The sequence below is a fragment of the Castor canadensis genome, chromosome 10 (genome assembly GCF_047511655.1).
Source record: "Castor canadensis chromosome 10, mCasCan1.hap1v2, whole genome shotgun sequence".
Taxonomy (NCBI): domain Eukaryota; kingdom Metazoa; phylum Chordata; class Mammalia; order Rodentia; family Castoridae; genus Castor; species Castor canadensis.
The window spans coordinates 12,686,544-12,711,537 of NC_133395.1; the positions used below are offsets into that span (position 1 = coordinate 12,686,544).

Below are 24,994 nucleotides of genomic sequence, written 5' to 3' on the forward strand. Positions count from 1 at the left end.
TCACAGTGTGCCATTTGCCTGGAGCCATGCCAAACCCAGATAGGGATGAAACTCTTGGTTCAGTTGCCAAGGTGGGGGCAGACTGGATTGCTGGTAACTGAGGAACCCAGGCAGACTTCCAGCAAATGAGGTCAGGGTCTGTCCTGGCTCCTGTCCAGGTGCTTTTAGATGAGTCCAAATTGGCAAATTCATTTGGGGTATTAGCCCAACAGTACAGAAAGGTAACAGTGACACAGAACATGGATCTCCCTTCCGTCAATCAGTATGGAGTAGATTAGGGATGAGCTCCCAGATGGTTCTTGTGAGGTTCTGTGCAGGTTTCTGGGGGCAGGGTTCCTCTTGCTTTGATTAGACAGTTTCTTTTTTTTTTTTTTTTTTTTTTTCCCAGTATTGGGGCTTTTACCTTGAGCCACTCCACCAGCCCTTTTTGTGATGGGTGTTTTGAGATAGGGTCTCAAGGAACTATTTGCCTAGACTGGCTTTGAACCGTGATTCTGAGCAGCTAGGATTACAGGTGTGAGCCACTGGCGCCCAGCGCTGATTAGACAGTTTCTGGCAGTGTTAAGGATCCTACTGGAAAATAAATGTCACGTTCACTCTGTGCCTGGAGTCTCACTCAGGGGCACAAAACAAGCCTGAGGGAAAAGCTTAGAAGCAGAACCCAATGTTGATGTGTTTACCGTCTGACATTTCAAGGCAGAAATTTGTCCTTCGAGGTAGAACAGAGTGGAACAAAGAACGAGCCTCACCTCACACTTCACTTTGTTGGGCGTGTGTGTCTTCCAGAGACCCACCGCTAAGGAATTACTGAAGCACAAGTTTATCATACGCAACGCAAAGAAAACATCCTACTTGACTGAGCTCATCGACAGGTACAAGAGGTGGAAGGCTGAGCAGAGCCATGATGACTCCAGCTCGGAGGACTCGGATGCGTAAGTCTTCTGCCTGCACTGTGCCCTCAAGTGGGGAGACCACTGGTTCTTGTCTCTCCCTGGAGGTGGGCTTTTCTGTTTGTTTCTTAGATGACCTAGGTCACTGGTGATTTTTGTGTTGGGCACCGTGTGGGCGTCTTAGCCTCTTGTGACACCAGTAGAGTTTCTCCGAGTAACATTCGGTTGGCTGGACCTGTAATCCTGGCTACTCAGGAGGCAGAGATCAGGAGGATTGCAGTTTGTAGCAGCCCCAGCAAATAGTTCATGAGACTGAAAATACCCAACACAAAAAAGGGCTGGTAGAGTGGCTCAAGTGCTAGAGCACCTGTCTAGCAAGCATGAAGCCTTGAGTTCAAACTCCAGCACCACCAAAAAAACAAAACAAAACCTGCATGGGGAACTTGACATGATCTCTTTTCTTTTCATTATACCTCCTGCTTTTAAAAGTACTGACCAGTGAAACCCTTGAATATACTTTTGAAGGACATGAAGGCACGTTTGTTTAGTGACCCCTCGTTGTGTCTTGGTACATGCTGGCATTGTAAAAACTGTGTGGGGAAGTGACTTACTGAATGCTGGTATCCAACTCGGCAGCCAGCCTTTGTTGACTGGAGAGTGAAATGACCTGGAGTCGTCCAGGCAGAGGGAGGTAACGGGTGAGGGGGTCAGAAGGGGACTGGTTTGGCCACCCTGACATGAGGGAGAAATGAGGTGCTTAGAGGCCAAGCTCTCAGTGCTGGTCTGCTGTCCTGCACACACAACCAGAAGCCAGTGTTGGCCAACTTTGATGTAACCTTGCACCGGGCAAGTGGACTGAGAGCTTAAGGGACAGACCCACAATTGTTCCCAAAGCCAACTCTGTTTTACAGACACGATGGAGACCACTGACCCTGAAGGTTGTTGAGGTGATGGTGCCAGGAAATTGGGATGGTAGCAACGAGGATAAAAGAGAGTGGAGGGAGGTTTTGAGAGCCAGGATGTGGCAATAGATTTGGGTAGAGCAGGGGAAGACGTCCCAGGTTTCAGCAGTGTGGCAGGTGACACTGTGATGAGGTGTGGGAAGCCGAGTTTGACATGACTATAGCGGAATTGGATGTCCCAGAGGAGACGTACTGTTTAATGTGGCATTGAGGTGTGGAGCCCAGGTAATACGGAGTTAGGGGTCTCTGCTGTATAAAAGGTCACTGGAGCCTTGATAACAAATGGTGTCACTCAGTGTGTGACTTGTGAAAAAAGCCAGCCTAGGACCAGCACCTAGGAAGCCAGCATGGGGAAGAAGCTGAACCTGTGAGTGGGATTGAGCAACTGTGGTCTGTGGGTAGGAGGGGACAGAGGTACAAGGCAGCCACAGCCTGAGGATGTCAGTAGGGTCACTGAGACTGTTGCTGACAAGTTCAGTCAAGTGGGCTAAGGTCTGAGCAGGTGCCCCCTTCTCTAGCAGGGTGCAGGCTACTAGGCCCTTGGTAGTAGCACACGGGGTCACAGATGGGCTTTGGAGTATGAGGAAGGTGACAGATGGGGAGCAACAGTGGAGATGCACATTGGGACCTGTGGCTGGAGGGTGGAAAGGAGCACGCGCTTCAGCCTTACAGGAAGGTGGTGTGGAAGAGAGGTAGAGGGCCAAGAGAGGGACTGGCAGAGGAGGTCAGGTGTGGCTGCCCCTGGCATGGGGATGGGAGTAAGGAGGAGTTCCTGTGACATAGGATGGCTGTGGGAAGCCTGAGGGAAACTGGCCAGGGTGTGACTGGTGGGGACAGGACAGTTGGAAATAGCCGTGGTGCATGGGTGGGGTGGCAGTGCCGGAGGGCTGAGCAGCAAGTGTGCAGTCCTCGAGCCCAGTGCCTGTGCTGATGACTTGGTGTCTTTGTGTCTAGAGAAACAGATGGCCAGGCGTCTGGAGGCAGTGACTCTGGGGACTGGATCTTCACAATCCGGGAGAAGGATCCCAAAAATCTCGAGAACGGAGCTCTTCAGCCATCGGATTTGGAAAGAAACAAGGTGTGTTTGCTCTTACACCAGTGCTCCACTTGTCAGCCGCACTTGGCAGTCAGATTATAAAAAATACTCTGGGAGTCGGTGGGTCCGTCTTTGGAGCAGCCCCTTGAGCTGACATCCAGTTCTGCCTAATTATCCAGTGATTCAGGATTTCCCTGTGCAGGCTTTTGCAAGCAAGGTGCTTGCACCTAGACCTTGCTGTGGGGCAGCCCAGCATGACTGTGCCCACACAGTGCACTCGCTGCCATCTTGTCCCTTTCTGCATGGACTCCAGATGCTGGGGTCCCAGCCACATGGGTTTTGCCTGTGACTGCAAGTGAAACTTTGTGGTCTAGTGAGAGGCATCAGGCATTCGTTGAGGCACTGCGTCAGCAGAGAGCCTTTTCTTGGGTGCGGCTGTGCAGCGCTGTCACGCTTGATGGGTCACAGCTGAAGTGTGTTGGATTATTGCCTCTGTGCATGATACCTGTTTCTGATGGTCTTTTCTTCCCCAAGGTGAAAGACATCCCAAAGAGGCCTTTTTCTCAGTGTTTATCGACAATTATTTCTCCTCTGTTTGCGGAGGTAAGCTACCTGGCTGACTTTCTGGGGAGCAGTGAGAAGGGCAGGAGCGGGTGCTAGGCTCAACTTCTGTAGGACCATTGCCAGTACAAGTTGGGGGCATTAATGTAGCCAGCAAAGGCAGGCTCAGCCAGTCTATGTTGTTTGTGCTGAGGTGCCACCATCCTTGAGCCACTTCCTGCTTGCCCACTCATGGCTCCCCTGGGAGACGCCCGGTGTGTGGCAGCCTTTGGTGACAGGCCCAGCACTATATGTTATCAGAACAAGTTCCAGCTTTGGCTGTGCAGGTTTCTGCAAGTGGGCGGGGTGCAGCCTCATCTGTGTCTCAGACAAGTTTAAGGCAATGTGAGGAGTAGGTTTTTACTTTGAAGGAGACACTGGATTCCCAAGTGCTTGTGTCTCCTGTTGGCCACCACAGTCCCCTGTGACCCTTGTGCACCGCACAGGAGCCATTACCTTACCCAGCAGGGCCACCCTGTGCTCGAGGTGAGCTGGTACACAGCCTGGCCCTCCTTCGGCCTCTCCATCAGTCCCTTATCCTGTGGCTGTTTGTATGTGTGTGTCCCCCCATTTCTACCACTACCTGGTTTAGACTGCTGTGCAAACAGTTGGTGGCAAGTCACCTCATACCTGTTTTGTGTGGTGTCCAGGCCTCTCTAGGTAGCCTTTCCACAGCAGTACCACAGGGGTCCTGGGCAGTCTGTGGAAGGAAGGAGTCACTGAGCAAGCCCTTTCCCCTCTCTCACAGCTGGCCTGTCCGATGAGGCATAGTGTGTGTGGCCAGCCATGCCTGTCAGCATCCCTCCCCAGCCCTTTCCCAGAGCCTGAATCCTTTGTGGGCTTGTCTGAGGGCCCTGCCATCCCACCTGCCAAATTCCAGGCCAGGTGGGAGGGCTGCCGTGGGAGGAGCTGAGGTCTACCTGCAATGCCAGTGCACTGGAGAATCTGAACACTGCAGGTGGAAAACAGTATGGCCCGGGGAAAGTGGGGGCTGCCCTATTGCTGTCTGGGTCCAGCCATGGCTGCTTTTCCTGGGTGTGTATTCTTCTCAGGACGTCCAGTAGACACCAGTGTGCTCTTTTCTGGGCCTTGCGTGTGCTAAGGCAAGTGCCCTGCCACATGATCTATGCCTTCTCCAGCCTTACCATTGTGCTCTTGATGGAGCCTTTCAGCTCTCTAGATGCTGGGTTGCGCTCCTGTGACCTTCCCCTGGCCACCCTAATGGGGTCCATCAGGTGATTAGGGAAGGCTGTTTATTTTGTACTGGGCTTAAGAGGTTCCTGCCTCATGTTATTCCTAGATGTCGTAGTGCCCTGGATTTTCTGAGCTAACCAAACAGTCACTTCACAGACATCCTTTCCTATTTGTACTTTCTGGGTCTTTTTTGAGACAGTGTGTATGATCCAGGCTGACCTCAAACTCTGGATCCTCCTGCTTCAGCCTTCCAAGTGCTGTGCTACAGGCATGTGCCGCTGAGCCTCGGTGGCTGTGTTTTTATTACTACTAATACTCAGCGTTTAATGTGCATTATTTTAGATAGCTCTCATAAAAGCTACTAAGAATGGTAATTATCCCTACATGTACACATGAGCACGTGTCACTCAGCATTGCCCAGGCTGCTCACTCAGCTTAGTGCTAAGTACAGCAGGTCCAGTCCAGCCTCAGACTGTTCCTGCTTTGAGACACAGGTGTGGGGCGGGGAGGAGGGAGGTGGGTTGCAGATGACCCTCTTGGGGCTCGCACATACTGTGCTGTGAACTGATTGGCATGCTAGGCAAACACGAGACCATGTCAAGGTCATCTGTGTTGTAATCTGACAAACAGTGTTCTTGGCACCCACAGGCCCCTGCAAGGTCAGCCCTTCCCAGTTTCTCCATAGGCCCATTGGGAGCAGGAAGAAGAAGCCATTGCTTTCAGAGTGACACTGGTCTGACAGTGACAAAATGTTCACAGCACCCTGCTGAGCCAAGCTGAATGTTTTGCAAAATATTTGTAAAGATGAAATGGAGAGTCCTTTTCCAAAGGATGCCTTGGTGTGTCACCTTGGCAGGTGCTACCTGGATCCTGTCCTGGGAGGATCCTGGTTCGAGGCCAGCTCAGGCAAAAAGTTCGAGAGATCCCATCATGACCAGTAGAGCTGGGCGTGGTGGTGTCGCCTGTCATCTAAGTTACGTGGGGAGGGGTAGATAGGATTGAGGTCCCAGTCCATTCTCCCCGCAAAAACTCTAGACCCTATTTGAAAAATAACTAAAGCAAAAATGGCTGAGGTGTGGCCCTGAGTTCAAATCCCAATACTGCACCCCCCCCCCCAAAAGAGGCCAAAACCAAAAACAGCAAACCTGATACCCCATCCAAACCCAATTTAGAGAAAGTGCACAGAGAGCTGGCTGCCTCTGTTCTGGCCTGGGAGACCACAGTTCGGGCCTGGCTGTCACCCTGTATGTACACACTCAGAGTTCTCTGGTGGGGACTTAGTGACCCAGTGGCCACCAAAGCTGTTGCCCAGGCTCCTTGGGCCTAGAGTGGTGTCAGGGCTCACGTGGTCTCTCCCTGGTGAGTGATGCTGGGTGTGGACACCTGTGTCGTGCTTCCCTTCTATGTGTATTTTCAGCTGAAGGAGAAGAGCCAGGCTTGCGGAGGGAACCTGGGGTCCATAGAAGAGCTGCGGGGAGCTATCTACCTGGCCGAAGAGGCCTGCCCGGGGATCTCAGACACCATGGTGGCCCAGCTGGTGCAGCGGCTGCAGAGGTAACTGCTACACAATCTGGGGTGCTGCTGCTCTAGGAGAGCCCCAGGGTGCTTGCACCAGCCTCTGCAGGGTAAGGGTGGGAAGGCCCCTGTGGGCTGGAGAACTCAGTGTGTCACTTTGGCACTTCATTCCCTGTCTGTTGTGTTGTCTCTGGGCTGCAGGTGTAGTTGGGGAAGGGTTGTTGGTGAACTACGGAACCTACAGGAAGGAAGGTGTGGGTCTATGTAAAAGGCTAAGGAACTTGCATTTGTAGCTCTTGCCACAGAAATCCAGGGTGACGTACAAAGACCCACTTTTCATTCTCAGCCTGCTTAGCAGCCCTAATAAGCCAGAGAAGATAGCCCCCAGCCCACACCTGTCACTTCCCTGCCGGGTTTTCACCTTTGAAGCCTGGTGTCCAGATACCAGCAGCTTTGGCAGAGGAAACTCAGGACAATTGGGCAGATGGTCATGACCAGACGCCTTGCTGAAGGAGCTCCCACTCCACCGCTAGCTTTGACCACACATGCTCCAGGTTGAGGAGTAAAGGATACTGTAGCTTTTTAAAGTTTTGGATAAAAACCAAAAGCCATTCTTGGCTGCCTTCAATCTTGAGACAATCAAAGAAGCCAGGGAGCCTAATAAATCATCTCTTCCCAGCTCTCTAGATAGTGCACTAACCCACATGTTCACCCCAACACAGCCTTTTTGATTTCTCTAGCTTGGTATCATGTCATACTTCCTCTTACTGACATTTATTTCTCACTGACAAGAGCCTCACACAACTTTTACACCAGAAACTGCTGATGCTTGCTAGGATCTTGTTGGGCTTTGTTTCCTGCTTTTATAGTTAGTGTCACCTTTAGTGACATTTTTTTAAAAAAGAGATCTCACTATGTAGACCTCTCCCTCCAGGTAGCTGGGACTACAAGGTGTGTAGGACCACCCTGGCTTTGTAGTGTCTTTCAGGATCCCACCTAAACCTCCTTTTGTATTCTGAAACAAGACAGTAGAATTTTTGGAAAACAAGAAATTGTGCTCAGCCCCACCTTTGCAGCCTGGTTATTGTGGTTATTGCCGTTGTTATCAGCTATCAGTTCTTTGCCTTTCAATGTTTACAGAAGCCATAAGCTTAACTCTTGCAAATTTTACTGTCAGTGACTCTTTTCTGTTGGATTTTTGAGAAAGAACTTACACATGGAAAGTGTTCATATACAGTGCATGAACAATTTTATACATTTTTGTATAGTTTCATATTGCTTATATATACATGATAAAAATTTTAATCTCTTTAATGTTGAGAATAAAAGTTTTTAAAAACTATTATAGTTGCAAAAAACCCAGGGCTGGGGGCATGACTTCAGTGGTAGAGTGCTTGCCTAGCAAGTGCAAAGGCCGTGAGTTCAACACCCAGTACTGCCCCCAAACCAGACAGATAGAATGCCTTAGAGGTGTCTTTGTGGGCAAACGTGCCTCCTTCTTTGGACGGTGCTTCTGAAATCGAGTTAGGAAGTAGATTACCCGGACTGCCTCAGTGTTTTGGGGCCAGAATGGTTTCCTGCACTGGGGTTCACACCTGCCGTGCACGTGCATCTCTGGGCTCTTCTTGTGTCATTGACTAGTACCAAGATTAATCCTAAGTACTGTTCTGCCTTAGTCACATAGTCTCTCCAGGGAGGCTGAGCACATATTTTGTGAAATGCTCTTAGTTTTGTGTTAGAACTGTGATTTCTTAACTGTTTTGAACTTTTTATGTAAAAACCTTGTTAACACTTACGAACTTTTTTTTTGATAGGACTTGACTTTCTATAAAGAACTAGGGTTTTTGAACTTTTGCATAGGGGTTGGAAAAGTGACATTTATTCACCTGATTTTTCTCTTTTTTTTTTTTCCCTAGATACTCTCTAAGTGGTGGAGGGACTTCATCCCACTGAGATTCCTTTGGCCTTCGTGTTTCATTTTTCCTTTTCTCTTCATCCTCCTTTTTAAAAGTCAACGAGAGCCTTTGCGACCGCTGAAGAGGCGCCACTGAGGGGCCATCCCCAAAGCTGCGGGCGCCTGTCCTGGGACACAGTCCTCTGTGCCACAGCCAGATGAAGTCTCTCAGGTGGGGTGGGAAGGGTCTGCTCCTTTCAGGATTATTTTATTTTTTTATTGTTTTTAATTGTCACCATAGTGCACATATTCAAGGAAAGTATCTTTAGAAAAAAAACACAAGCCCTGAAGTGTATATCTGGGATTACGGTAAGGCAACTGAAGACGTGAAACCTCAGGTATCCTGCTTTACGTCGATGGCCCCCGGGGGACGGAGGCTTGCTCTGGCGGACCGGTGTAGATTTGTATATAGCGTTCTTTTTACAGAAACCTTTTTGGCGTGCAGAAGGAATCACTGTGTACACATTGGCCACGTGCTTCTGTAGATACTGCCCGTGGAGTAAATATTTGACAGGCCATAACTGAGTCTATTACCTTGCCTTTATTACGTGTAAATTTTTGGATTGTGTGACCAGTGATTTGGGTTTTATTTTGTATTTGCAGGGTTTGCCATTAATAATAATTAATACCCCTCTGTGGAACACTCCTATTTGTACCTCAACAAATGCAAATTTTCCTCTTGTTTTCCCTACACCCCTCTTGGTACACTTAGAAGTTAATTTCCTTTTTCATTGATGGTACTATTTCTTAGTGTTTTAAATTGGAACATATCTTGTCTCAATGAAGCTTTAAATTATTTTAAGTTTCTCCCAGATGAAGCACTCTCGTCTAACCTTTGGAATCGTGCCACTGCTGGTCTGCGCCAGGTGTACCGTTCTTTCCAACACGATTGTCACCTTGTAGTGGAATCTGCGTATCATCTTTCCCACTGAAAGTGTCTGAATGCTTACACGAATAAATTTTATAACACACTTATTTTGCATACTCTTCTTGAAACATGACTGCGCGGTGGAAGGGCACGTGCTCTGTGTGTGGGTGTGTGGGGGGGTGTGTGTGCACGCGTGCGCTGAGGTATCTTCAGAAGATTTCAGGAAAAGGACCCGCATGTTAGATTGCTGAATGTCCAGGTCAGCTCCCTATGCAACTTGTGTGGAGGGTAATAGAGAAGGTGTGGTTGGATACTGATTTGTGAAATTGCTGTGCCTCTCGCCAGAGACCTTAACAAGTGCTTTTCGTTCTTATAAGGGAGCCATGTCTGCTGGTGCTGCCAACCAGGGGGTCTGTTTTTCTTGGTTTGCTGCAGGGCATTGCTTGGCAGGGAGGGAATTCTCTGGGTTCTCGGGTTGGGAAAAGGGTTGGTATAGCAATTCTTGACTAATTCAAGTGTAGCATTCTTTTATATTTGTTGATGCTATTTATTGTTATCTTTGTTGAAATACTGCGTCTTAAGGAGGAAGACAGGAGTTTTGGAAGCAGACGTCCCTGGGCCAACTTTGTCGGCTCAGGTCTCTGCTGGTGCAGTGGCGTGGACACTACAGGGAGAGGGGCGGGCCTGAGCTAAAAGGTGGTCAGGGTGGGTGGCTTTTGTTTTGGTTCATTAAACAGAGTCTATTCTTTTAAGATTGTAGAATCAGACCAGAAGTAGTGTGGGGTTGGACTTTTTCTAGAAAGGAGATACATCTTGGTTAGAGAAATAGAACAGGATTGCTCGTTGTTCTTGCATGTGCTATTCTGCAGCAAGAATGTTACCTTGAACAATAAAACTTGAGAGCATTTTGTGTTTCTAGAGTATTCTGTGTCAGCACTCTTTTTCTGTATGAGGCATAAGCCAAAGGTCAGTTTTCTCCATTGTAGGAGAAAGGAACTCAGAGAGATGGATCTGTGTGTGTGTGTTTCATTTTAGGAGCATCACTGAGAAAGCAGGCTTTTCTGATTGATGTAGCTCTTCAAGTGTATGAATGGACAGTGACATCACTTTGGATGTTGAACCAGTCTTTTTTTTTTTTTCTTCACTGCTGGGGATTGAACCCAGGGCTTTGCACATGCGAGGCAAATACTGCACCACTGAGCTATATCCCCAGCCTTGAAGCCAGTCTTAAACACTAGTGATCATAGTTACACTGCTAGACTGGATCCTAAGCATATTGGCATGAATGGTTAACAGCCTCTTGGCCATCACTAGGCTATAATTGCAACTCCATCTCCTGGTAAAAGCAACAAATGACTCTGAGTTTACCAGAAGCTTCCTTGGGGAGGGGTGGATCACCCCTGTGTAGTGTCTTCTGGGTTGTTATTTTTTGTAGATACACAAAATCTGTTGAAATTGTTTCTGATGGCATCTTTTTTAGCCAAGCAAGCTGGCATTTGAGCATTTAGTCCTTAATGAAAAGCAAGTCCAGGTCCCAGGGCTGCAAACTGACACATGCCATGACAGTGCAGGCTGCTGCTGGTCTTCACAGAATCCGTGAGCTCAGAAGTTGAGAACAACTTACTATCACCTGGAAGCCTCACAGTGCCAAACCTGAGTAGTTAAAAGCTCATTGGTCCACAGCCTTGACCATACTTACACAACTAGGGCAGGAAACTCAGCACAGCACCCTGAGGTGGTAGCTGAGTGCTGTTAGCTCTGATTTATGCCTTGTTGAAAGTCACAGTTCTGTGTTCCTGTTGGCTACCAGCAGCTGGCTTTTATTTTCTTGATGGAACCAGTTCTGCTTGCCTTTCAAAGCCAATAGTTTTGTTCTGAGTTGCCCTTGTCAAGTGTCTGGTTTAGTTCTTTATATAGCATTTGTTCCTTTCCTTTGACAAAACATGTGTGATCAGTTTATAAGCATTTTTATATTCCCTTCCTTGAAAAACCATGGCTTCTGTACCTCTGCTGCAGAATACAGCAGTGAGGGCAGCGAGCACTCTAGGGCGTGTTCCTGAGTACTCTGCTGTCATGCAAGGGTCAGTAAAGCTCTCAGAAAATGACTTTTTGTAATTTTGTGTCTTGGGTGTAGAGGGTGTCTGAAATGCTGCCTCTTGCTGATGACAGCTTGGGAGTGGACTCAGTTGTCCATGTTATTTTAGCTTTGTCTCCCATGTGGCCACAGAGGAAGAGGTGCTGGTCACAGGTGTCCAGCAGATGGTTTGAAACCATTCACAAGCATGGAGGTAGGGGACCACTTTGGTCCCATGTCTTCCCTTTTGGAGGAAGCATTTTCCTGATGCTATTCTGCTTGCTGGATGCTTGGTGGCTGGGGTCCCCAGTGTTCACCCTGACCCTTTGTCAGGGGCTTCTTGCTATGTGGCGGATGTAGATGGTATCTCCATACCTTCTCACCTGGGTGTTTAACTTCCTGCCCAAGCCTCTATGTGTCCTCTAGAATGTTCTGTCTCCCTGACACCACGCTCTCTGTCCTTGCCCTTTCACATCCCCCAGCACCTCCTCTGCAGAGACAATGCTGTAAGCCCAGTCCTGTTCTGCAACACGCGCGTGCGCACACACATGCACACACAAGCATGCAGACGTGTGAGCGTGCACACATGCACACGTGATTGATGGAAATAAAGACAAGAGGCAAGGTGGGTTGTTTTGCCTTTAAAATTTCGATATGCTGGATTGTGGCGTGAGGTATTTTTATTCCCTTTTGTTTGTTAGTATTTAAAACCGTCTGGTACATATTGTAAGGCAAATGATTAACACGTCTCAAGCTCCTCGTCTATTTGTAAATCGTGGACAGCAGCCACAGGCCCGTGACGTTGGCGGATCCCTGTTTCGCAGGTAAGTAGGCCTTCCCCGCTGGGTGTGGGGTGCTGGGAAAGGACTGTGCTGAGGTGGTCAACGTCACTAGGAAGGGTTCAAGACACTAAGGGAATAGCAGTCACCCAGTCACCACAGAGAACAGGCAAACGCTTTACCACCCGGGCCCAAGTGGAGGCTGGCAGCCAGGTTCCCGGTGGAGTCTTTCCAGGATGTACACTGTCCTCCTGACAGCACCCATGCCTGGGGGAGTGAGTATAAAACCAGAAAGAATTGTTTCGACGACAGGCACAATAGATACTACTAAAGAATGTGCAGGTTCAAACCATGGTGGAGGAAGTGGGCCTAACCATGGGTCCCGGACTACGTACCATTACTGTACAGCGCTTCTGCATCCACGACGCTCACACAACAAAGCACAAATGGCCCCAGTCAATGACGTACAAGTTCTCATGCTTGTGAAACAGACAGCAAAACACCACGGGTTAATACATCCCCACTGTGTACACCACTCAGTACAGTGACAGTCCAGGTATTGCACTGGATTCCTGTTTCTCCTAACAGAAAACAACCCCGCCACAGTCTGTAAAGAGTAATCACGAACAATTTGGTCAGCTTCCGCCAAGAAGGTTTGGTGATGAATGTCTCACTGGAGCAAAGCCCCTTGGCAGAATGGAGTGCACTGCAAATTGCTTATTAGTCAAGGAAGGTGAGTCTACCAACTTGCTATTGTTATAAAAGTAGAAAGACTGAAAAAAATCTGAAAACGGTCTCATTTGCTTAAGACTGCACTTGCGCTGTATACATCAGAAACTGGAAAGTCTGCTTGTGTTTTAAACAGCAGCCTGCACGAAAATAAAGTCCTTTTCTAAGAAAAAGAAGAGCACTTGCCCTGTCTTCAGGTGAACAGCTGTGTGTGCACTGTGCTCGGGCTGCAGCTGGAGGGGAGGGGAGACTGTCATTTAGCACTCATGATGACAGTGGCTCAATACTGGCACAAGCTGAAGGAAGAGCCCCAAGGATTGGGGCACATGAGTCCCCAGTTCTGGAGGTGGGAACCGTCCGTTCCAAGGAGATTAACAGTGGAGGAGACGAGGGAGACGGTGAGGGATGCTGCAGACCACTTGTTCAGACAGGTGTGAATTTTGCTAGGCTTCATTAGACAGGTTGCTGTCTTCCAGGAAAGCAGCCACAGCTGGAGTCTTAACGGGTACATCCAGCTATCAATACACATGAGCTTCTTTGTGACTCAAGACGTGGGCCCGAGAGGCTGAGCTGGTGGCACTTCGGATCACTTCCATCCACCTGGAACAAGAAAGGGACTAAGCACCTGGGCTACTTCTTATAAACACATCTCTGATTAGTCTTTTCTTATATCGCTTCATGTCCTTTGGCCATTACAGAAGAACACCAGGTGATGGAAGACGACCTGGTTTGTAAGCAGCCACTTCAGCAGAAGAGTTCATTAAAAAAACTAACACTCTAGCAGAGGGTTCCTCCAAAACACAGTTTGAGAACCATGGGCCTGGGTGCCATAGGGAGCTGGAATTATTCAAGGTAGCACACTTGGAGCAGTTCAGGGCAGGTGGCTGTGTGGATCTCTACTTCCTAATGCTGCCTTGTGGTTTTTTTTTTTTTTTGGCAGTACTGGGGCCTACACCTTGAGCCATTCCACCAGCCTTTTTATGTTTTGGGATTTTTTCAAGATAGGGTCTTGTGAACTATTTGCCCCGGGCTGGCTTTGAACCATGATCCTCTCGATCTCTGCCTTTCTCATTAGCTAGGAATACAGGCGTGAGCCACTGGTGCTAGGGACAGTGCACAGTGATAGGTCCTATCCTGCTCCGTTTTATGTGTTTGTGGTAACACCACTGAGACCATGGGACACATTTGCCCGAGTCTGGAGATGTAACTAGTCATTACAACCAGAAGTACTACTACTACTGGTTTCTCTGAGTTCAGGGATGCTTGTGAATATCGTACAAGGCCAGGACAACCTCCCCTACCCTGAGTGACCTGGTGCGAAATATCAGTAGTGCAGGGAAGGTCAAGCTTTCTACCTTCACGGAAGATTCTACACCCCCTGGCTCCGAGGACCTCGCCACTGCAAGGCTGCATTATTCTTACTCATTTGCAGCCCTTGATCCAGGCGTTCCAGTCCAGGATGGAGTGAGTCAGAGGTACTATTCTCTTGGGTCATTTTAAGCAGCATTGCGCAGGAACTACTGACCCTTTGGTTTTGTGTACATCTTAAACCGGTTTTAAGCATCGGCTATTTCCACGGATTTCTTGGGCCCGTGCACAGTTCAGCATTGGCCCATTGACTTAGGAATGCTTTGGGGGTTCAGTGCCAGTGAGGGAACAAGTTACCGCCCTGCCCAACGGCATGGCTAGGGGCACAGGTGCTCCCTAGATGAGCCAGGGCATGTGACTGGTAACTGTTAACCCAAAGACCAAGGACCCCAAACCCCCAGGTGGTGGTTCCGTAGTGACAGCTGCCTTGGTGCTCTGTTGTGGGATGCCATTCTCAAGAGGCCCCAAATGTCTGCTTGAAATGTGAATTTCAGGAATAGTTTCAAGCCAGAGCTCACATCCAACAGCCTGGCTTTTTCCTATTTTACTGATTTTTTTTTTTTTTTTTGGAGACCACTGCACTTAGTAGTAGCACGAATAAAGGGGGCCTGGAAAGAACTGAGCTCTTGAGCGTGGACCTGTGACCTGAAACCACCTTTCGCTGTGGCCTGTCTGGAAGCCACCAAGCTGGACACAGAAGGTTTGGCATGTTCTGCGATGGAGATGCTAGGCCTGGGCAGGTGGAGGCTGCAGGCCTAAGCTCCCTCCTCCCTGCTGACACACGGGCCCTGGAGCTTTGCTCTCTCGTTTGATGCATACCACGTACATTCAAGAGCACCTGCACAGGCTAAGGACTGATTGATGTTATCGCCCAGGGAGCCAGGACTCCACTTGTCTCAAGGAGTGTGGAGGTCTGAGGCAGAGGGACACAGGTCTGACCCAGCAGTTGGCAGGGCAGGGAGTAAATGCCCAGGTCCACAGGGAGCCTCAGTCCCGCGCTCACCGGGGAGGAGCCCTGGTAGGAAGTGAGTGTCCTGCAGATGGCCGGTATGGAGGAGGATACCTACCTGTCAAAAGTGTATTCGCTTTCGGCCCTGAAGTAGTACACGTGGGACTTGAAATGCAGCTTGAACACGTAGTCCTTGTGGATGTTCTCGGACTCCGAGGGAATGGTGAGTGAGTATCCCAGCAGAGGCAGGCTGGCCAGTGGGTGACTGTCCTGGAAAGAGGTGCCGAGAAGGCGTTGGGGACGCAGCTGCTGCTCTGGGCCTGGCTGCAGCCCCTTACCCAGGCAGCTCCACTCAAGAGCTCGGGGTCTTGAAGGGGATGGAGCAGCAGCAGCGGGTAGTGCTTTTCAGGCCTATTCATCAACAAATAGGCCTTCACTTAGAGCCGAGGGCCTCTGATGGATGTGGTCTTCCCCAGCAGATCCAGAGCAGGATCCCATAACGCCTGCTTCCCCATGCCTGGCAAGCGGCTCAGCTGGACTAGCTCAGGGCACAGTCCTTTCAGGGTGTGGGAGTGTGTTGCTGCATGGAGGCCCTGAGGCTCTGCCACTCTACCTTGGGCAGGTGCATTTCCTTAGGCAGCCCTGTTCCCAAAGCCCCAAGACCACTACCTGTCCCACGTGGGCATTACCTGGTGTGATTTGTAGAAGAACAGGCAGAAATTTGTGAACACCACCCACAGCTTTTGCCACCCGTTGCTGTTTTTGAATTTCCTCAGCAGGTTCCCAGACAGCTGGTTCTGAAAGGCAAGTGGACGGGTCAGGGGCACAGATGGGTGCCCATACCAGTGAGAGGCACAGGTCGTGGCAGCCACAGCCCTCTCAGAGTCCAGCTAGCCTGTGTGGTGTGGTCCTTCAAAGTGCCCTGGGACTAACAGGCTTCCTGTGACTGGGGCACGTAATGCCTCCGAGCCCCTCCACTCCCGGGCATGCCAAGAATACTTGGGTTGTAGGAACCTGACTTTAGTTTTCATTTTCAGTTAATCCATTTTGCATTACTGGGGACTAAATCTGGGACCTTGTGCACGTTAGGCCTTTGTGCCTGGTTTGATGAGCTCTTGTTACCTGTTAGGGTTAAGCCCTGTCCATCCAAGAGCAATGCTGCCACCGTCACCTGCAGTACCTCAGGATGTGACCTTACTTGTAAGCAGGTGGTCACAGGTATAGTTAGTTAAAATGAGGTCATACTGGGGTGGGTAAGGTGGGCCCTTCATTCTAATGTGAATGATGTCCTTAGGAGAAGAGGGACACGCGAATAGGACACCATATGACAATGGGGGCAGAGGATGGAGTGACAAGAACACAGTCAACACCAGGGACCACCAGCACCAAGAATGAAAAAGCAGAGAAAGGTCCCTACAGGCTTCAGGGGGAGACTTCTGGCTTCAAGAGAGAATGAGTTTCAAAGCTACCAGTTTGGAGGTCCTTTTCCTAGAAAACATCCTTCCTTGTGACAGGAAGAATTAAAGGAAGTCTGACTGCCACCTAGTGGGCCAGGCCGGAAGTCTCTTTCCTCCCCTAGGCTCAGGCTTGTGTACAGTGCTGTCCTGCCCTGCTCTTCCCTGGGCACTGGCATTGCAGGTCCCTCAGTCCTTATCCTTGTCTTATTCTGAGGCCTGTGGTGTGGACAGTGTCTGGAGCTTGGATGAGACCAGAGGCAGCTGCTGATAAAAGAGCATTGGGGACAGGGGTTGGCTTCAGAGGACATTGAGGAGGCCCGTCTGCCTTCCAGACAAACCCTTTGTCAAGGGACATTGCTAGGGGAGACTCAGGTGAGAAACAAGTGGTGGTGATAGTTACACAACCTGGTGAAGTTAACTAATGCCACTCCACTGCCACTTAAAAATGGTTACCTTGGAATCACCAGTGCCCCATCTCCCCCTGAAACTCATTTTACTTTTGGTACTGCGGCTTGAACTCAGGGCCTACACCTTGAGTCGCTCCACCAGTCCTTCCTTTTGTGAAGGGTTTTTTCGAGATAGGGTCTCGTGAACTATTTGCCCAGGCTGGCTATGAACCACAATCCTCCTGATCTCTGCCTCCTAAGTAGCTAGGGTTACAGGTGTAAGTCACTGGTGCCCAGCAATTTTTATCACAATGTTTAAAAACCAACAAAAAACTTACTCCATCCTTTTAAGTACCAATAAACATAAAGCCCCTTAGGCTAGAAGTTGAGCTAGGAAATGTTCTGAGGGTCTCCAGCCTCCCGCCACTGAGCCTGACGGAGGAGGCAGAAGGGAACAGTGAATGTGGTGAGCGGGGTGTAGGAGAGGACGAAGTGCATCTCTAGGCACTGCAGCTTGGGGGAATGAAGGAGACCCTGCAGCCAGCATGGGAGAGGGTGCCCCAGGCCCAGCCAGCACCTCCAACCATCCACCCCCTGGTAGAAAGAGACAAGGAAGTGCAGAGCTGCTGGTACCCAGAGCTGGGCACTCACTACCTGTGTGGCATCCCACTGTTGCACACCTTGGAGGCCAGAAGAACCTCTCAGAGGCACGCGGGGACAGATGCTGCATGGACCTGTCCATTCTAAGCGCAGAATTTCCTGAGACAGGTTGTTAAGCATTCCCACAAGCTCTGACTAACGCCTGGCACCCTCAGACCAGATGTCTTTTTAGAAATGAAGCCTGTGGCCTGGCCTTGCTTCCCACCATCCTAGAGGCCTCCCTTGTCACCAACTCCGATGAAACTCTTCACTGCCCTGCTCCTGTCACTCACCCCTATGCCTCTGTGGATGACTCAGCGCTGCCTCCAACTGCTCAGGGCTCCACTTGTGTCCAGAACCACCAGCGCCCCATCTCCCCCAGCTGCTCACGGGCCTCCCCGCTCTGTCTCAGCCCCTGTTTGAGCTGACCATGCGGCTCAAAAAGGACACATTCCTTTTTGCAAAGCCCCAGGACCTGTGCAGGTGGCCTCTCTTGGAAACAGGGCTCTAATCCAACAGGAGCCCTTCTCTCTGAATACCCAGGGAGAAGGCCACAAGACCAAGGATGCAGACCAGGTGCTGTGCTGTGTCTCCAACCTTAAAGGACAAGGTTCATCTTTTGTCTCAAAGCCCCTGCTGGGCTGTGGAGTGGCTCGAGTGGTGGAGCGCCTGCCTAGCAAGGATGAGGATGAAGCCCTGAGTTCAAACCCCAGTACCACCAAAAAAAAAAAAGCTCCTGCTGGCTCTGCGTAACTCCGCCGTCCCTCTGCCAGTACCCTCGTGTTTGAAGGTGGCCCACAGCCTTTCTGGTGAAGCCCCAGACATCCCCCATACTTTTTTCTACATGCATGAGTCATACAGGAGACAAGATGGGGGTGGAGGTGGGGCACAGGATGGACAAAGGGGCCAGCAAGTCAGGAGGAAAGGGAGCTGCCCCTCCTGAGGTCATGCCAGGGCTTGAAGCTTATCGGCCAGCTAGGGAGCATTTGTCACCTGCCACATATGAACCAGCCCACTTCGGATGCTAGGCTGAAGTATGTGCTTGGGAGGGGTTCCTGGCAAGGAAGGGACACCGTAGTAACATGCCAGGCAGTCACCCATGTTTTTTTTCCCTTTTGGAACAGCATCTCATGTAGCCTAGGCTGGCCTCAAACTCCCTGTCCTCTTGCCTCTGCCTCCTGAGCACTGGGATTACAGTCATGCACCACCATGCTCAGCTTTAATTCCACAGCTTTTAACCTGAATCACTTGCCACGTCAAACTCTTACTACCAACAAGCACTTTCAAGCTTTCAACCCAGGGTGGGCAAGCTTCTCAAAGGGCTGGATAATATGGGAGGCTTTGCCAGCAACTGAGAGGCCAAAGTCAGAGCTATTGCATAACAACCATTTTAAAATGTGCAACCCACTCTCAGCTTACAGGTTGTAAGCACTCAGATGGTAGGCTGGATTTGGCCTGCGGGTGAGCTTGGCTCTGCACCTCCCCGACTGTATAGATAAGTCTACACAACTGTCTGTAGGCCTCAGAAGGTGTCTCTGGACTGCCTGGATCCAGACTGGCATTTGCTGCATACTTAAATGGCTCAGGAATCTCAAAGGACTTAGTAGAAGCTCCACGCCTGCAACAGTGGTGGCACTGAAGTGAACTGTTACACGTTGCAGGTTGGTAGGAAGAGAGGCCTAGACAGTTTCTCCCTGGCAGCTTGGTATTCCCACTGGCTTCTCCGGAACGGACAGTGGGTCTGTCCCATAAGGCACCTCGTCTCCCCCCAGATGAGGACCCCTTTCCACTGTTCCCTGGAGGGCTCTGCACACAGGCCCAGTGGAAGAATACCACGGAAGCAGAGAGCTGAGCAAGCAGCCTGTCAGTAGGCAGGGGAAATACGAAGGTCAGGCCCACCCCAGGAGTCCCATGTGACAGAGCCCACCCTGGGGCTGTGTGTGTGCGTGGTGGTGGGGTATGGGCAGGGCCGGGTTTCCTTGAGGCCTTCAGAACACTAACTGCAGCAGGAAGCTGGATGGGGCAAATCCGTAGAACTGTGAAGATCACTTAGAGTCATTTCGAGGGTACCCAGGGATCATCCATTAAGAAATGTTGGCATATTTCCAATTCTGTTGGATCAAAGAGCCAACGAACTATTGCCCTTGGCTCAGTCTTTCATGTGACGCTGTGTGTCCAGACATATGTGGGAATCAGAACTTTATACACTCCCTACCACAGAAGACCCCTGCAGTGAGACCCCCCCCCCCACAGTGGGGGTTGGGGCAGCAGCCAGAGGCAGACACACTGGCGGTTCTGTAATGGGACACCAGCATTCACACGACCAGAGAGGACTAGATAGCCTTGTGCTGGCCAGGGCAGGAGCTGTAGGAAACGGTAGGTAGAGAAAGCTTTCCTGTTCTCAAAACTCTCTGGGCTTAGAAAGTTCTGTAAAGTAGCTGTGGACCTGGACTGCAGAAGGCTTGGGGAGTGGGGTCTGTGACCCAGGGGGAGCCCCATCATTAAAGCCAACTGTCAGGGTGAGCCCCAGAGCCCACCTGGAGAGGCCTGCCCTGCACTCTTCCCCCTGGGATTTTCGTGACGTGGAACCCGCCCACCTTCAGGCCTTAGTGCCCGCTCGTGCATCCGATTCCCTGTGACCTCTCCAGGTCATGACCGCGTGCCTCGAGCTGCCCATTTCTACCCACGAACACTCTGCCCTATGGCTAGCTCCACAGGGCAGAGAATACGGTGGAGAACAAAGATGGAGTGGAGATGCCAGTGCTCACTCTGCCTCACCTGCAGGGAGGACCAGGCCAGAGGCCGAGCACGGACTCCACCTGGGCAAGCTCACGGTGCGGGTGAGAGCTGCACCGTGCTTCCCGCACTCGTGCCATACCTCCACAGCGATGCTGAAGTCCACCATGGAGACGCTGGTGTTACGGTGCCAGCACACGTGCACCATGGTGTTGCCGCGGTGAGGGGCCTGGCGCTCTAGCGAGGTGCGCGAGGCACTCAGGTCATCTTCAGACTCCTGATCAGCTGCTGTGGCGTCATCAGGGGACTCTGCAGGATGTGACAAAACGCAACACTCACCTCTCCTTTCCAGGGGGAGAAGCCTGTCCCAATGCCCTCAGCACTGGAAGGTGGGGGGACTCAGTGGCCTTCCCTAAGCAGGATTCTAACAAGGCCTCTATTGAGCCCCCTCCTCCTACCACCCAGTCCGTCCTGTGGAGGGCTCTGCACACAGGCTCGTGGAAGGGTGACATGGGAACAGAGAGCTGATCAAGTGACCTGTCAGCGGGAAGGGGAAATACACACACCTGACCCGAAGGCTGGGCCCACCCTGGAGCTCCATGTGGCATAGCCTCAGGGGACTCCCTCCCCTCTCCACAGACAGTTGAGGACAGTGCTCACTGGGACAGCTGACTTCCCTGTTCCCTCACTCTCTTCTCAGGGGTCCGCTTTTGGAAAACAGGGAGTTTCTTGATTTTCAGCATTGAATACAAACGTGGGCCCGGATGTGGTGGCTCACGCTTGTAATCCTAGTTACTCAGGAAGTACAGAGTGGGAGGACTGCAGTTTAAGGCCAACCCAGGCAAAAAGTCAGCCAATAAAAAGCTGGGTGTGATGGATGATGCCTGCTGTCCCCTCTACAGAGGATGCTAGGCCTGCCCAGGTATAAAGTGAGACCCTGTCTCAAAAATAACGATGCAAAAAGGGCTGGGATATGGCTCAAGTGGTAGTGCACCTGCCTAGCACGTGAAAGCCCCAGAGCTCAAACCCCAGAACTACCAAGAAAACCCCAAATGTGGAGTATGGCTAGGAGGCCTACCCGCCAAGGAACTGACTCACTGTGAGTGGAGTATTTGCTCCCCCCACCACTCACTGTTGTCAGGGGGGCTGCTGGCAAGGAACTCGGGCGTGGGACCACTGCTTTTCTCGGCCAGGTCAACAGCCATCTGGATATCCTCGACCCACTTCTCCATCTCCAGCCGAGAACTGAAGACAGATATGGGCGTCAGCTCTTCCAGGCACAGCAGGCCAAAGGTAAACGTGCAAGAGGTCAGGTTTGGAGTTACCTGGCGGCCACGACAATGGACTGCCGCTGGCCTCGGAGGGTCAGGCAGTGGGGCACCCCCCACTCGTCCTCGCTCTTCTCGATCTGTGGGACAAGAGTTGACTGTTATTGGTAATTGGCAAGCGAGGCACTCAGAGTGTCCGCGGACAGTCACTGGACTGGTGATCGGGCCACCAAAGGCCAGAACCAGAGCAGGGCCCAGAGCCCCTGCAGAGGGGGAAGGGGCTCCAAGACAAAATTTGAAAGAAAGGCTTTTCTTCACCTCCCCTGGCGGGTGGTACAAGCAAGGGTCATACCTGTAGAGGCTGCAGGGCAGGGGGGGCCTGCCCACCTTGGCGGTGGACAAGCTGGTCTGCCTCCAGCTGAGTGGAGCCTTGTGTGGTGAGGCCCATCCTCCAGGGCCCTTGGGGCCAGCCACAGGGCAGGGGAGGCAAATTCACACCACATGGTCTAAGTGAACTTGTCTCTTACTTGGTTCTAGAGGGAATATTCTCGATGGCCCACGTGCAGAAGGTCAGGGTCCAGGCCTATTCTCTGACGGGAAGGAGCTGGAGGGTCTGAGCCCAGATGGCACCGCGCCTCTCGCACACCCTGTCCAGTCTCACCCCTGCCCTCCTCAGCACCAGCGGCTCTGGTTCCCTCCCGCCGGGCCTGCAGGCAGCTCCCGGGGATGGTCCATTTCCTGCCCACGCTGCACTCACCGTCATGCCGTAGAGAGGGAGCTGCCCATGGACTTTGAACTGATTTGAGGCCGTCAGCCCCCGGCTGGTGTACAGCAAGACATCATTGAACTAGAGGAACAAGCAGAAAGGTGGTGTGCTGTCGGTGTGTTTTTCCCAAACTCCTCTTATAACCTAGTGACCTTGGCCAGTGCTGCCTGAGTGCTTGGGTGGCCGAGGCTCAGCCTTGTGACCCTCCCTTGCCAAGGGGCAACAGGGTCCCAGGACCATGGAGACAACGAAGAGCTGGCACCACTTACCAGGAAGAACATGCGCTGCTGAAGGCCCTTCCCCGAGAGCTTGCTGAGGCTGCCCAGGCGGATGAACTCCTGCGGACACAGAGCCAGGTTCACCAAGAGCTCATGCCTGGGTGCTGGCCTCCTCCACAGGCCAGGCCCCATGACAGTTACAGGGCTCAGCGACCATATGCTGCGTGCTGATTGAGTCCCAGGTGCTGCTAAGCCTTCACTAGCCTCGTCTCCCTCCTTCCCAGGAGCCCCGTCAGCTCCACCTCCCCGCACAGGGACCCCAGGCTCAGCTTAGCAGGAAGTTGTATCCGTGTGTGCAGGTTGCTGGGTTCACACTCCCAGCCTTTCTGGGGACAAGGATAATACTCTTTGTCTCCAGGATCCCCATGTTTCCCACCAAGAGGGAGATGACAAGGACCCCAGCCAGTTTCCAGAAGCGAAGTGGCAGTCAGGGAGCTGGCAGGATTTAGTCCATGACCTACCACTCTGGCCCTTAGAAACCAGCAGCTGTGTCAACAGAAAAGAGCAAGAAACCAATGGGATGAGAAACCCTGCATCCTAAACGACACTTTCCTGCAGACTCCAAGTTCCCGACAGTGGAAATCCAATGGGGTCTCACTGTGTTGCTCTGATCCTGGGCTCAAGAAATCGTCCCACTCAGCTTCTTGAGTAGCTGGGACTACAGGCACTCACTAGTGTCCTGTCAACCACCATTTTTCCACTGGGGTAAAATGCACAAAATACCTACCATTTGTGACCATGGGCTCACTGTCAGTGTTGCTCGATCATCACTACAGTCTCCATCCAAAACTCGCTCCCTCTCGGGGTCTCTCATCCCCTCACCCCATTTCACTCAGAGTTCACTTGGAACAGAGGAAGCAGCTTGGTGAGCCAAAGCCCACACCAGAGGAATGGCTCTGAAGTTGGTAACGAAACACCAGTTCCAACTTTGCCTCTATAAATAATAACAACCTCCCTCTGCTGGCACATGGGATGTGTGTGACACACAGGTAAGCTCCACACAGGAGTCCGAAGTTCAATGTTATTATTCCCATTTTCAGACGAGGAAACTGAGGCACAAAATGATTACCTGATCAAGCTGTGTGCCAGGGCCCACAGCTGAGAAGTGCCTACGCTGTGAATGGTGGAGCACGCAGAGGGGAAGCAGCCACGTTCAGTCTTGCTTTTGAGGGAGGGGATATGGCCCCATGTGACAAAGGGAAGGGAAGTGCCATTCAGCACTGGTACAGCCACAGTTTGAACCCACAGCTGCCCACTCCAATCCACGTTCCTCACTGCACATGGAAACCATTTTCTCACAGTGGGAAATTCTTTATAAGTGGTTCTGTGCACCACTTATGCTAAATATTTTACAATGTTCAAAGTGAAGAGAAAATTCCATCATCCCACTGGGCTTCCCTGAGAGCTCCACGTGGATGGGTAAAAGAGGCTGCTATGTGTGGAGGCCCAGCACGATTTTCTCACCAGCACACCTGTCACACCTTGCTTTCCAGTCAGCTTTGTGACTAGGCTTCCTGAGGGACATTCTCAAGCATTCCCTCGTGGGCTCTGGGTCACGGATTTGAAATTGCCTGACTTTCTGGATCGATGTCTGCAGGTTAAGGCAGGCAGGCAGCAGGCCAGAAGCTAAATTTCTCGACTGAACCTGCCTGGCGCAAGGTATGGAAAGGGGCGGCCAGAGCACCAAAGATCCCATAGAGAGTTCTGGTGAGATGGGGCGACCGAATCTTTCTTGGTTTTCCTGTACTGGGCTTCGAACTCAGGGCCTTTGTGCTTACTAGGCAGTTGCTGAATCACACTCCCTGCCCCCTTTTTGGCTGTATTTATTTTCAGACAGGGTCTCAGGGTTTTACCTTGGCTGGTCTCCAACCTTGATCTTCCCATTCTGTGCCTCCAAGTAGTTGGGATTACAGGCTCATCCACGTTACCCGGCCTGACTAATCATTTTGACTCCTGGTTGATGACTGCTTCTTAGGAAGGGAATGAGGAAAAAGGCAGGCTTTTTGCTATCTACTTTGTTCCCACAGCTGGGAGGGGTGCTTTGTGTGATGGGAGCCCTGCTGACTGTGAATGAGCTGATTCTGAGGAGAAGTGCTGGGGAGCTGAAGGTTAATAATACAAATTAACTTGCATCACTCCAGAATTGGTTCAAATGTTATTTTGATTCAGAAAATTATGTCTAGAAAATTGGCTCTTTAAAAATACTTTTCATGCTTGCATGGGACTTTATAGTAGACTTTCATACACTAACAACCTTTCTAGTCTCGTTTCACCATTTTACTTAATTCTCTTATTAATTGTTTTTGAAAAGGGTCTCACTATGTAGCCCAGACTGACCTTGAACTTGGGATCCTCCCAAGTGCTGGGATCACAGGCATGCATCACTATGCCTATTTTATTCCTTCTTTATCTTCTATTTACATAAACTTGAAAAAATTCAGTTCTCTTAAATCGTCCCTGAATGTGGTAATAATGAGTAAGTCAGGAAATCAACCCATCAGAAGGAAGTAAAATGAGGCCAGGCCATGACTTCCTCTCCTCCAGCA

The 24,994-nt window shown here is 50.9% G+C and overlaps 2 protein-coding genes across 10 annotated transcripts in view; one reads left to right on the forward strand and one right to left on the reverse strand.

Annotated features, from left to right (window-relative positions):
• Stk24 (serine/threonine kinase 24) overlaps window positions 1-9,126 on the forward strand; it is a 93,135-nt gene extending 84,009 nt beyond the window's left edge. For both annotated transcript variants that reach the window (XM_020183307.2, XM_074043104.1), the window contains exons 7-11: window positions 787-932; window positions 2,807-2,930; window positions 3,423-3,491; window positions 6,100-6,236; window positions 8,114-9,126. In XM_020183307.2, the coding sequence (XP_020038896.1) occupies window positions 787-932; window positions 2,807-2,930; window positions 3,423-3,491; window positions 6,100-6,236; window positions 8,114-8,150 (513 nt within the window). In that variant the 3' untranslated portion in view covers window positions 8,151-9,126. The remainder of the gene's footprint in view (window positions 1-786; window positions 933-2,806; window positions 2,931-3,422; window positions 3,492-6,099; window positions 6,237-8,113) is intronic.
• Farp1 (FERM, ARH/RhoGEF and pleckstrin domain protein 1) overlaps window positions 8,597-24,994 on the reverse strand; it is a 254,241-nt gene continuing 237,843 nt past the window's right edge. For all 8 annotated transcript variants that reach the window (XM_074043098.1, XM_074043099.1, XM_074043101.1 and 5 more), the window contains 8 exons: window positions 22,440-22,508; window positions 22,162-22,251; window positions 21,462-21,544; window positions 21,269-21,381; window positions 20,279-20,445; window positions 15,608-15,715; window positions 15,037-15,188; window positions 8,597-13,201 (listed from right to left, as the gene is read on the reverse strand). In XM_074043098.1, the coding sequence (XP_073899199.1) occupies window positions 13,120-13,201; window positions 15,037-15,188; window positions 15,608-15,715; window positions 20,279-20,445; window positions 21,269-21,381; window positions 21,462-21,544; window positions 22,162-22,251; window positions 22,440-22,508 (864 nt within the window). In that variant the 3' untranslated portion in view covers window positions 8,597-13,119. The remainder of the gene's footprint in view (window positions 13,202-15,036; window positions 15,189-15,607; window positions 15,716-20,278; window positions 20,446-21,268; window positions 21,382-21,461; window positions 21,545-22,161; window positions 22,252-22,439; window positions 22,509-24,994) is intronic.